Consider the following 13,390-nt stretch of genomic DNA (forward strand, 5'->3'; position numbering starts at 1 on the left):
AAACTTATGTTCTTGTCTTGTCACCAAAGTCTATTGACCCAGAGACTTAAGAAAACACATTTTATGGATATCGAAAAGACACAGAAGTGTTTGGCAGAAAATACAAGCAAATATTTTCATTAGAACATACCAGATGCTAATTCTTCAGTGAGCTGAAGTGGTAAAGTTGCCACATTCTTTAACAGAAGTTCTCCCAATCAATGACATATCTTTTATCTCCTTCATAAATATATCCTGGGCATACTTGGTTCAAGAATATCACTCCCAATTCTTCCATGTAGGTGTGAAGTAGTCACTGTCTGGTTTTCTTTCCCTGTTCTCAGGGCACAGAGCATTTAACTGTCTTCCAGTTTGACACTTAAAATTTCTCAATAAATCTTTAATTCTTTCCGTTTTTACTATGCAGCTGGATATTCTAATCCACCTAACAAAAGTATTTTCTTAATCATTTCAGTCTTAAATTAGGAATCTGGACTATACGCCTTCTGAGTATAAAAAGCTCAAATAGTATCTGACACCTCCATTTGTTATAGCCTTTTACCCTTGGGTTTCTATAAAAAGACTAGATAGGTCCTTGTGATATAATTTAACAAATATGTATTTGGTTTTTGCTCCTCGTTTGGTTCCTGGCACAGAGATCCTAAAACCCTTGGAATTAACCGAGTGGTTGTAGTGTCTTTTGTTATTCATAACAAGCCCTTTTTCCCTGTACCTGAGTTCACATTAATGAGGTGATTCCTGGTGGGTCCTCCTTAGTTTCAAGGGAGAGGCTGGCTGTGCTTAAGGGATGGACTTTCAAAACCCCCTCCCACTGCACTCCCCTAACACCTGCCCCTGTGCAACTCAGGGGAGAAGACGGAGCTGGAGATTGAGTTCTAGCACCGATGGGTGATGATTTAATCAACCTTGCCTATGCAATGAACCTTTGATGAAAACGCTTGAACAACAAAGTTTCAGGGGACCTTCTGGGTTGGTGAACACACTGATTTGCTGGGAGGGTGGTGGTGTACCTGGAGAGCGAAAGGAAGCTCTGCGCTTAACCTCCCCCCAGCCCTGTCCCCAGCGTCTCTGCCGTTTGGCTGTTTCTGAGTTGTATCCTTCATAATACAAGTGTAAGTACAGCACTTTTGTGAGTTTTTCTAGCAAATGATTGAACCTGAGTGGAGGTCATAGTAACACATGAATTTATAGGTGGCCAGGCAAAAGTGCGGGCAACCTGGACACCCCGTCTGTGGCTGGTGTTTGGAGTGGAGGCAGTCTTGCAGCCCTGAGCCTGGAACCTGTGGGGTGGTGCGTGTCAGCACTGAATTGAATCCTAGAACACCCAGGTGATGGCAGAGCATCGGGAAACTGGTCGTTGTTTAGAAAAGCAACAGTCCTTCAGCAGCTTTCCTGTGAAATAATAATGTGTTGTAATTCTTGTGCTTATAGAATGAGAAACCCTCTAATGCCAAAAAGCTTACAATGACTTTCAGTAATGGTTTTGTTGACATAAGAAATGTCCAAACCTGTAGAGAATTTTTATGAGGTTATTTGAGCCAAACTGACAACAATTGCCAGGAAGCAAAATCTCAAAGGATTGAGAAAATGCTCTGGAAAATGGCAGTTTTGCAGCTTATTTTACACATTAGAATCAAAGGAGGAGATGTAAAGAGAGTTACATGTAATCCTTTGGTGGTAGATTAAAGGAGTGGGAGAAAGCTAGTGGAGAAATCTCTGGAATTGGGTATAAGTCAAAATGGAGAGACACATACTTCTTTTGCACGGGTGGGTACATTTTTACATTGATGGGTAAACATTTACAGCACTTAGAAATGGTATGTAGGTAATAAGGTAACAACAAAGGGTTCTGCGGTCTCTCGCTCTAGTGCTGGGGTGTGTCCCGGAGGGGTCTGGAATAGAAGATTACTCTGACATTTCAAAGGTATTTTATCTTAGATGCAAAAAGGCAACAGACAGGGCTCACTTAAGGTAAAGACTAACCTTTGTCAAGGAAGCTCCGGGTCAAGGATGTGACTACCCACCATGACCCACTTTCAGTTGGGAATTTTTATGTTCAGACCGTCCTGTGTGGTTACTTTCAGTCTCTGAGTTTGTAGGGCCTGCCATGCATGCTTCCCCTCAGCTTGTCAGGTGTAGTATGGGGCCCCTTTATTGTCCACAGTTTTAAACTGATGTGATTTTCATTAGAGCTGCAATTTATTTTGGGGAAAAAAACACAAGGGGAAGACATTGTTCAGTCTAACATAACACATGGGCTCACAAATTTGTACCGTTTCATACAGGGGTATGTAACAGAAAATGAGTACATTGCAAAATTCACAGAATTTTAACAAAATACACAAGACTTTAATGAAATATCAGGCTTTCTCTAAGCTGTTTTATTTGGTTATGTAGGCTGAAAACTGTGGTAGCCTGAAAAAAAATGGTCCTTCCCCCAAAATGTCCAGGTCAAATCCCTGGAACTTGTAAGTATTACCTTACTTGGAAAACTGAGCCTTTGCAGATGGAATTTTGTTAAGGACCTGGAAGAGAGCTGCCTGGATTATCCAGGTGGGGCCAATCTAATCACTGCAGTCCTGATCAGGGACAAACAGGAGAAGGCCCGTGAAGATGGAAGCAGAGATGGAAGAGATGTGCCCACAAGTCCAGGAAGCCAGGGAACACCTGGAGCCACCAGGAGGAGGAAGAGGAAGGAAATGATTTCTCCTTTACAGCAGACGCTAGAAGGAACACCGCCCCCGGCCACGTTTGGTACTTCCCACATCCAGACTGTGAGAGAATACATTTTTGGTGATTAGTTAGAGCAGCCCTAGGAAACTGATACAGTAGTTGACCCTGGAGGGCTCACAATCAAGCTTTTAAGAAAAGTTCCTTGGAGGAAGAATTTGCAGCGCTTCCCAGAGGGCCAAGGTACACAGGTTGGATCCGCTACAGATGACCTCACTTAAGCAGAAGATCTCAGAATTGACTGAACTTAGTGGCTTTCAACCTTAGGCAGGGGGTTAACCCGCTCTTGATGTCAAAGAAAATGTGTGAGCTTTAATTGACAATTCAAACAATAATACACAAGTTCAAAAAAGGTGTAAAGATCTCAGTTCTTTGAAATGATACCACATTGAGTCGTGAAAAAAATTATAGAACTCATAGGGCTATCTATTTACCAATGCATTCTATACATTTGCCAAGAAGCATCCCGAGCAATGCAGTGCACTAGGTGTGGTCCATGGACTCGAAGGGCGCCCCACCGCGGTGCCGCTCCCTTCCGCTCCCCGAGCCGCAGGGGTCTCCCCCAGGGGAACCAGTGCGGCGTTAAAGGCCTGGAGGAGTTCTGCCGGAAGCTCTAGGGTCTCCACGTCGCAGCGCCGCTTCTCCTCCTACGATCCTGCAGTCGGGGAGGGCTGGGGTCGGGGTGCAGGGGGTGAGGTCTCTGCGGTCTCCGGCCACCACGCTCTCCCTGCAGGCTCTGCTCCCCATCTCCACGCTCAGGTACTGCCTGGCGCCGGCCACCCGTGGTCTCTGCGCCTTGAGGCTGTTGGTGTCGCCTTGAGGCTGTTGGTGTCGCCTTGAGGCTGTTGGTGTCGCGGGAGTAGTAGAGTCGGCTGCCGCACAGTCCGTAACCGCCGCTGGCGGCTCCACCTTCAGCATCTGCGAGTGGCTGAGCGACAGGTTCAGCGGATCTCCCCCGAGGAGTTTCCATTGCTTTATCCCGGCTTCACGGAGCAGCGCCAGGAGGAAGAATGCGAGCAGGTACCGCCCCAGAGCCAGGAGGAGGTTCAGTCCTCGCATGATGGTCTGTGCCCGCCCAGTGGGCCCTTGTTTTTATAGGCTCCTACGAGACGGGTCCAGGGAGGATGCCGGCCGGTTTAGTGAGGCAATGACTGGCGGGGCAGGAGGCAAAGAATTGCCCGATTGAGCAATGATGACCTTCCCAGGCCACCTAGAGAGCAGCCGGCTAGGAATACCGGAACCGCCCCAAAATTGTATGCACGACTTGTGTTCATCCTTTGTTATGGGTACATACTGAGTATTACAAGTTTAATACAATTTTTTCCTTTCTGAAAAGGTATTTGCATGTTTTGGGCACCCTCTGTATATTCCTGATGTAGCTGTACGGGCCAGTCCCCATTCTGTTCACAGCACACATGTCGGTGACCAGCCCACATACTTCTTACTATGCTGTTGTAGACGTCACAGTTATGACCCCAACCCATCACTTCTGTAGCTACCCAACTAAGCACGAAGAGGTAGTATGTAGTATGTAGTATGTAGTACGTAGTATGTAGTATGCTTCATGTAGTATGCTTCATTCACGCACACCATTTTGGTCTGAAGTCCTTTCATTGTGGGATCTCGTTTTAAAAATCTGTGGGCCATCTCTACTACATTAAAATTACGTTGTGACATGATTGTTTCACCTCATAATGGTCTTTATTTTGTAAAATTATTTGAGGCAATAAGGTAAAATTCTACTTCAAAACAAAAATAACACAGTAAATTTCCTAAACAGCTATCTTTTGATTAAACAAACAAAACAATACCCCACAGCACTGTAGATGACAGATCCTAATTTCTCAAGTTATTTTGGATTTATGAAGAATGACTGCACACCTTTTAGGGTGTTTGTGTTGGCAATTAACTTTCATCCTTTCATGAACTCGTGAAGCACAGCCCACGTGAAAGTAGAAAAAGAACTGTCAGAAACAGAAGTTGTAACCTGGTACCATGAATCTTAAACTTAGCTGGTTGAGCATGAAGGATCAAAAAAGGGCTGGATTGTTGTAATAATTGTTTAGAGTGTAGACATCTCATTTGACCTTTGACCCTCCTTAACATAGCGGTCAGCGACTTCAGTGAATAAAAACAGTGGTCCACTCACTTCCTCTTCTGTAGCCGCTGCACAGAGGGCTCTTATCACCACGACCGAGTGGTCCAGCTTGTTATTAGCATCACCGGCCTGTTTTCAAAGCCATGGCGAGACAGCTCTGGGCCTTTGAGTTTTATTTCCTAATTTCGAAAACACAATCTTTGTTTTCTTTAGAATGAGCGTTCTACATCGGATTACTTTTTTCTTCTAACTGTGAACGTAAAAGTCCAATATTCCCAGGTTGCTATGGGTTCTCGATCAATACCCTTCGATGACTTATGAAGGCTTTTCCTTCACCAACACAGAGACCTGGCCAACAGAAGCCGTGATGACACTGTCATCCTTAGGCAAACATCCCAAGGACTTGGATTGTTTTGGACAGTCTTTCCTTTTTTTTTTTTCTTTCTTTGGTCCGTTTTGCCAGAATATTGGCCACCGTTCCACCCCCTGTGAGCCTTTATAAGCATCCCTAACCCGGGAAGAAAGTTAAATGCCCGAGGCTTGAGTGTGAGTGGAGACACCCCAGGGAGTTGTCTGGCGGAGAACGCATCTTGAGTTGCAAACGATGACATTCGGAGCTTTGTAAACACTGGGTGCTCCTGACAGAACTCGCCAGGAATCTGGCTTTGCATGAACACACCAAGTGGGCAGTTGCGGGGTTGGGCGGGCCGGCATGTGGAGGCGTGGTCGGGCGTGCGGGGGCGTGGTCGGGCGACAGTGGGCGGGGCCTGCCGGCCGGGGCGGGCCTTCCGGGACGACGGGCCACATCACCCCAGTTGGCTGCAGCCGGCGGCTCACACCATGTACTGGCGCCGCGCGGCGCTGGCGGGGACGCGTCTCGCCCGGGGCGGGAACCGGAGCGGCGGGGCGGCCTTCAGGTACCGGCGAGGGTGGGCTCGGCGGGGCGCGGAGGCCTCGGGCCTCTTCCTCCGGCGCGGCGGGGCGCGGCGCCGCGTGGGTCCTGAGCCCCATCAAGCGGAGGCCCCGAAAGGGCGGAGGGGACGGTGCCCAGGGCGGTTGTGCGACTGAAGGATCCTGTGACTCTGGCTGAAAATACTTGGGTCGCGTCGCAATCCCCATGATTGCCAGATAAAATACAAGATGCCTCAATAAATTGGGATTTCAGATTCACAGCGAAGAATTGTTTAGTCTAAGTATATCCCCAATATTGCAGGGGACACACTCAGACTGAACAGTCTCTGTGTAACTGAAATTCTAATGCAATCGAAGAGTTCTGCAGTTTTATTGGCTACTCTGGCAACCCCAGGCTGAAGGGAAGGGGGCGCTTCCTCCCGAGTGGCCACGTCTTTGAGGACAGGTACTGTGGCTTTTGCATGTTGAGGTCGCCTCTGGCGACACCGAGGACAGTCCTTTCCCTGCGCTGCTCCGGTTCCAATACCCCGCGGTTACCGGGCCCGCACGGAAGATCGCCGCCCGGGCTGATGCTGTGCCCGCCCCCACGGTCCGGGCTGTCCCGCCGACTCGCACATGTGTGCGGGCCGCCGTGCATCTCGCCCTGCCTGCGAGACTCTCCCGACCCACTCGATCTGGTAACTCCTACCAATTTTGCAAGATGCTAGAAACTCTTGAACTTTCTAGGCTAAGCTAGGGAACCCATCCGGAAGGTGCTAATCTAATGGTCTAACTATGTGGCTAACAGGTCACAAAGCCCCTATGGTGTGTTTTTCCAACAATGTGTCTCCCTGGGGCATTTAGCATTTTGCCGACTTAGCACGTAGTAGGTGCTTCATTCATGTGGCTTTGACTAGTGGGTGCTTCATCACTGTTGAAGTGAAAGCTTTATTGTGCGCACTGACTTCTCCATTGAGGTTCTGTTCCTTAATAGGTGATAGCTTTTGCAAAGCACAACTAGAATTAAGGAGAAAGGTCCCTTCCAGAAACATTCTCTTTTATTTGTCTGGGAAGGGGGTGACATTTCAGAATGCACCACCCACCTGCTCTCACTACCCAGGAAAACATTCTGTTACCAAAGTTCGACTGGAACTCCTGCTTCAACACTGAACATTGTAGTGGATGGTTTAGGGATGACAAATAAATGCTGGACTTGGGATGAAAAGGGCTCATTTTCTTGGTTGACAACCAAATACATTGCTGGTTTATTCACAGGCATCTTCTAAAGTCCAGGCCAGCACAGATTAACCTCCTTTCTTTTCTGGTTTAGGCGTCAGGAACTCATCCTGCTTTTTATTTGAAGCCGAATGTCTGCTAAGTTGGCTAGCTTGCTTCTCCCAACCCCTTTCTGAGTAAAGCACACAGGCCCTTTTTGTTTTAAAGGTTTCCTTGCTCAACTATTGGGAAGCAAGAAATAATTGATTGTAAACATTGGGGAGTTACAATGTTCCCTTGCAGTAGTTTGTGTCTAACTCTTCTTCCTTATTACCAAAGGTAATGTTTGTTACAGCTTCTTTATTGTAAGCAGGCAGGCATGTCCACCTCAGGTCAGGCTTCCCTTAGCCAGGGATACTGTTTGATTTTGGCCTTGGAAGCTGTGTAACAACAGCTTTGTTCCCTTTGTTCATCATCCAAGGATAACATGTAAAAAGCCATTTAAAGTGGATTCTTAAACCAGTACTAAAGTTTCATGCTATACAGTAAAAAAGAAAAGTTTTGGTGGGTACCTTTTTAAAAAGGAATCTAAACATTATAAAAAGTAGATTACTTTTATATTTAACAACATTGCAACATTTAAATTTTAAGTGCTTTCAGTGTTTGGAGGGAGAAAGTTTTCTATCAAAACTTGAGTTTGCAACATAATCATAAGGAGACTATTTTCTGAAATATTTGAAGCTTCAATTCTTTATCTTACTCTCTTAATCCCTAGATGTTTGAGTAATTCTTTTTGAACCCTCTTTTATCTGACAATCTGTTTGCAAGGATTGTAACTCCACCTTGCAATTAGTTTGCACCTTGCAATTAGTCTGTCCTGATGTTTGATTCTGTTCCAAACATGCTGTAGGACTCCACTGATCAAGAAAGGAAGTCAGTGAGGAAAGGTTTAATGGATAGGCAGGGAGATTTTATGATATTAAACTGGTCGATTTTTTTAGTGGACCTTTTCCTGTTACAATACCTCCTTGTACAAGCTACCAGTGGCTTGATTTTGAATAATAAATACTGGGATAATGAGGGTCTCTGTAATCAGGATATAATAGTAATAATGTCAAATGTTATTGAACATTTGCTGTGTTCAAGGCACTGTTCTTTATGTATATCAATTCATTTAATCTTCACAGAACTCTTTGAGATGGGAATGACTATTGTTCCCACTTTACTGATTGGGAAACTTGGAGCTATGGATCATTGTGACTGAGATACTTTAGTTTCCTTAAAATCCTTTTTAACCACTTTTAAAACCTTAAATTTTTTTAATTTAAAAATTAATGAAATTTATTAATAAGATTATATAATGTTATTAATAAGTTTCAGGTGTACAACCTTATAATTTAATATCTGTAAAATCTTTGACTCTTGTAGGTTTTCTGTTTCATCACGTGTTCGTGGAGTTTTGGCATGTTTTTACAAGAAAATGGTCATGGGGGCCAATCATTAGGACAGTGTGTTTGAAATTGGTGCCAGGGTTTAAACATAGTAAATGTGTTTTTATCAAATAATTAAGGCCATTGGGAGGTTAGTTAGAAAAGCACAAAGGCCCTTTTGGTTTTAGTAAACCAAGTGTTTAGTAAAATACTTTGTAAACTGATATTTTGTACTGATAAGAAGAACACTTTTTTTCTTCTACATATGTTTGAATATATATTTGCATATAAGGTTTTCTTCAAATGGATCGCATTTGGTATATTATTTTTAATATTTAATAAACTGGCTTACCTTTACAAATTCCTTTTAGGATGGGGAACAGCATGTCGTCATCTTTGGGGAAGCCAGCAGCTCCTCCTGTGAATCAGATCCAAGTGAGTGATAAAACGTAGGAAAAAAAGAAACTCTCCTGTGTGGAAAAAGAAATGTCTTATGCATTGAATATACTTATTCAATATCCAATCTGACATAGTTCAGCAAATGAATTACTAAAACTCTATTTTAATATTTACTATCAAAATAATCCATGTGACAAAACAGTGCATTTTGGTAGTCAAAATTTATGTTATTTACTCCTTTTTTTTTCTTTAGATTTTATTTGGGAAGGGGAACAGGACTTTATTGGGGAACAGTGTGTACTTCCGGGACTTTTTCCAAGTCAAAGTTGTTGTCCTTTCAATCTTAGTTGTGGAGGGCACAGCTCAGCTCCAGGTCCAGTTGCTGTTGTTAGTTGCAGGGGGTGCAGCCCACCATCCCTTGAGGGAGTCGAGGAGCCGAACCAGCAGCCTTGTGGTTGAGAGCCCGCGCTCCAACCAACTGAGCCACCTGGCCACCGGGAGCTGAGCGGCAGCGCATTGACTTCATTCTAGTTGCGGAGGGCGCAGCTCGCTGGCCCATGTGGGATTCGAACCTGCAGCCCCGTTGCCCAGAGCTCACGCTCTAACCAACTGAGCCACCCGTCCACCCCTGAGATTTACTCTTAATGGAGTCTTCACTCCCTCTCAGCAGGGTCTGTGATGTTGGCTGTTTCTTCCCATCATCCTCAGGTCAGGCTTCCCTTAGCCAGGGGTACTATTTGATTTTGGCCTCGGAAGCTGTATAACAACAGCTTTGCTCCCTAACACAGAACCAAGGACGCGATAGTTAATCTATAAACTATCTTCTCAGGGATTCTGTGCACTGCTGTGTTCTACTGTTTTACTCTTGTTTCCGCGCAACCCCCCACAAAGCCCAGTTAATTCTGCCTCAGGAAATTTCTCTTGTTCCCTCACAGCCTACAAGACACCGTCATGTTTTTCTTTCTGTGTTCCTCACCTCCAACCCTACCAGACACACAGAACATTTCTGCCTTTATTTGGTGCAAAAACTATTTACTCACAGCTGTTGAGTGTAACAGCAATGCTAGAAACCCAGTATGAGGGAATTGAATTTTTTAAGACAAGAATACAAAATCATGAACTGTATAGCAAGGATGAGCTTGAGAAAAGGTGAGAAGGAAGGTTCCAGAAACTTTGGCACTGTCATCTTGAGTTTCAGCGCACTTTGGAATCTCTTCATCAGTGTTTGTACTCCCTGTCAGCACCCAGGATGCTCACGTCCCTCTCAGTGAGCCTCTGTGTGCCTATATCCTGAGGTAGCACGGTGGAGGAAAGAGCACTGGCTTTGGTGTTGGCACAGGTGGGATCAAATCCCAGTATTGTGAACTACTTGGCCTCAGTTTTCTCATCTATAAAATGGGTTTGTTAATACGTCTCTTATATGGCTGGCTCTCCGAGATAGACTTCTATACTCAATATTATGAGTAAGCAGAAGAGGAAGCATAACAACAGACCAACTTGCAGACTGCTGGACTGGAACTGAGAAGGCTTCTGACACCCCAGATGGACGTAGCAGCTGAATCACTTTGCCTGGGGACCCTGCTTTCTGATTTTTGGCCTTCATCTTGAAGGTGCTGGTTACGACCCACATAAGAACAACCTAAATGGATGCCTGGGTCCTAGACCTACACATTCAGAATCTCTTGAAGGACCTGGATATTCATATACTTAGAAACGAAAAAAAACAAAACAGAACAGATTCCATAGGCAATGCAGACGCCTGACAAAGTCTCATGGTTTTTGTGATCCAAGGCCTGGGGAGTAGTTTCCAAACCAGGCTGATCCCATTAGAGTCATCTGGGAAGGTTTTAAAAAATACAGTTTCTGACCTCTGCCTCCAACCCATTCATTGAATAAGGGTTTCTGGAAGTAGGTTTTCCAGGAGCAACAATATTCGCATACCTTATCCATACAGTAATGACAAGTTTTTGTTTTTTTACTATAAAGATATACAGTAAGCTGTGGTTTCTACCTGGATCAGTGAAAGCCTTACATTTTAAAGAGAAATCACACATCAGTCCTCACCACTGAACGTCAAGGAAGGTGAGGAGATAAGCCCTGGACACCTCCGGACTCTCTGAGAAGCAATGTAACAGAGAAGTACGTGCCTGGACGGTAGAACCAGACTTGCCCGGGTTCAAATCCCAGGTCTGCCACTTATTAACTAGAGGACTGTGAATAAGTTATTTACCTTTCTCTGCCTCACTTTGCTCATCTGTGAGGTGGAGGTCAAAGTAGGACCTGTCTCAGGACTGTAGTGAGGTTGAAATGAGCTCGTGAAAGTACAATGTTGAGCTTTGTGTCTGGCGCACGGCAGTGTTTGCTGTATATGAACTGGCTACAATCATTATTACTCCATGCCCACACCTTCCAGCTGTTACATCCTTTTTTCCTAATAGTATTCCTTTGAAATGAATAACATTACCCTCAACCTACCGATGAGAAAATGGATGATGGAGACTTAGTTTGAGCCCTGAATCATGAGAACCCCCCAAATCCATAGCCTTTCTCCACTGTATCATGATTTCTTTCCAAAAGGTAATGTCTGGACTTATAGTGATTTTTTGTTGTTTGTTTGTTTGACTTCAGGAAACAATTTCTGATAATTGTGTGGTGATTTTCTCGAAAACATCTTGTTCTTACTGTACAATGGCAAAGAAGCTTTTCCATGACATCAATGTTACCTGCAAAGTGGTGGAACTGGACACGCTTGAATACGGAAGCCAGTTCCAAGATGCTCTTTACAGAATGACCGGTGAAAGAACCGTGAGTGTATTCTCTGTGGGGCTTTCCCCCACATAGCTGGTGACCTGGGCCACTACAGTCCAGACCCTCGTGTTAGCAAAAGGGAGCCAGACATTCTGTTGAGAAGCTTGTGTTGGTAAAGAAATGGCAGATCCGGTGTTGCCACGCAGCAGCCTACCCGTCTGTCCCCTCATACCTGCCCCTCAAGAAAGGAGAGTCTGTGAGACGGATCCTTTCATGGACTTTGCTTCACCTTTGTGCTTACACCTTATGTCTCCCTGTTTGGCCCCAAAGGGTGGCTGGTTAGTCAATGACGGGTAAGATTCCTCAGGGAAGGACCAACCTAAGCCAGGCACAGTCACGTGGGGGCCATCTGGAGAGCTCATGGGGTTGATAGAGGTGGGCACAGACCCCCATTTATCCCCGGCTGAGGAGAGCTGCTGCCTCTGGCGACATTCCTTCTCACGTCCTGCTTGGGGAGAGATTCAATGATGTGATAACACCAGCTCTCCAGTCTATTCATATGCATAAAGGTTTTGTCCCTTGGGGACGTACATACATCCTGAGACTTGCGGTTCTGCTGCCTGCAGGCAAGGCTGATTGGCTTGAATCAGTTCCCTAGAATAATGTGTGAGATTCACAGATCTTGAGATTAACAAGCTTTACTTCCTCATTTGTTAATCAATAAAAGCTATGCGTTGGCCTGATTCAGGGCTCAGTCCTTGGAGGCTCGAGTCCCTTGGCCCCGCTTGCACTCTGTTCTTGACTACAGTATTTCTTAACCCTGCACCGCCCTCCTCGCTTCCCACAATTTTTGTAATGCAGGACACGACAATCCGGGAACCGGATTTATAGAATAGGAAACAGTAGAGTTCATTCCTTTGATTTTTATTCTTGCTGTGCGTGTGTGCACATGCGTGTGTGTGTGTGTGTGTGTGTGTGTGTGTGTGTGTGACTGGGACCGGTGGGGCACTGGTGTTGGCATGACTGCTTGTCTACGAGTCTCCTGTACCTCCCCTCACCTGGACGGTACAGATCAGGGCTCAGTCTTCAGTTACTGTGCCGACGGGACCACTTTAGTGCCCCGTGGTTTTAGATTCTTGACATTTGTGGATTTTTCCATAATATTCATTCTCAGAAAAATACACCATGGGGCCATTTTCCTTCTTGTTTCTATGTGCACAGAAGAAGTTCAGAGTGTTCTCTTCCCTTTTAGTAAACAACCATGAGACACTTAAACATTATTGATAATTACAGACTGTTTTATTTTCCCTTTTATATGCCATCGTGATTTGGAGGAAGGACTTGAGGGTCAGATTGTTCTGGATTTAAATCCCAGCTCTGTCATTTACTATCACTCTGATTTTGGGCAAGTGCCTGTGCTTCATTGCCCTCCACAATAAGGCTCAAAACTGTACCTAACTCAAGGGATGTGAAGATTCAAATAGGTAATTTGTGAGGGAGTTTAGTATGGTGCTTGGCCCATAAACGTACCCCGAGTGTGAGCATTGGATAGTATGTCACATGGTCGTCTACTTCTGACACAAGGGTGACATTTAATCTTTGTTTATCCCACAGGTGCCAAGAATATTTGTCAATGGAACTTTTATTGGAGGTGCAACTGACACTCATAGGCTTCACGAAGAAGGGAAATTGCTGCCATTGGTTCGTCAGTGTTATTTAAAGAAAAGTAATGCAAATTTTAGTGATAGTAAAATGCCAGTTATTCAAAGTGATAATGCCTGATGATGCCTTTTGACTGTTTGAGGATATTTAAGTATGTGAATGATCTTCATGAAAACATCGTAAAAACAATGAACAATAAATCGCTATGGAAACCTCA

The 13,390-nt window shown here is 44.9% G+C and overlaps 1 protein-coding gene across 2 annotated transcripts; it reads left to right on the forward strand.

Annotated features, from left to right (window-relative positions):
- The first annotated feature begins 3,619 nt into the window (after positions 1–3,619).
- GLRX2 (glutaredoxin 2) lies at positions 3,620–13,390 on the forward strand. 2 transcript variants are annotated; one of them, XM_033099351.1, is made up of 4 exons: positions 3,620–3,750; positions 8,736–8,799; positions 11,392–11,568; positions 13,126–13,390. In XM_033099351.1, exons 2-4 carry the CDS (start codon positions 8,737–8,739, stop codon positions 13,291–13,293), a joined length of 408 nt encoding a protein of 135 aa, XP_032955242.1. In that variant the 5' UTR covers positions 3,620–3,750; position 8,736; the 3' UTR covers positions 13,294–13,390. The 2 variants fall into 2 exon arrangements, with proteins under 2 accessions (XP_032955242.1, XP_032955241.1); XM_033099350.1 differs by lacking the exon at positions 3,620–3,750 and adding an exon at positions 5,607–5,745.

This window comes from Rhinolophus ferrumequinum, chromosome 27, assembly GCF_004115265.2.
Source record: "Rhinolophus ferrumequinum isolate MPI-CBG mRhiFer1 chromosome 27, mRhiFer1_v1.p, whole genome shotgun sequence".
Lineage (NCBI taxonomy): Eukaryota > Metazoa > Chordata > Mammalia > Chiroptera > Rhinolophidae > Rhinolophus > Rhinolophus ferrumequinum.

What these genes read in the sequence shown, in the direction of transcription:
- GLRX2 (XM_033099350.1), top strand. Translation starts at nt 5,669, where the DNA reads ATGTACTGGCGCCGCGCGGCGCTGGCGGGGACGCGTCTCGCCCGGGGC. An exon ending in CTCCTGTGAATCAGATCCAA is followed by an intron (nt 8,800 to 11,391) that starts GTGAGTGATAAA and finishes GTTTGACTTCAG; the next exon opens with GAAACAATTTCTGATAATTG. An exon ending in GAATGACCGGTGAAAGAACC is followed by an intron (nt 11,569 to 13,125) that starts GTGAGTGTATTC and finishes TTTATCCCACAG; the next exon opens with GTGCCAAGAATATTTGTCAA.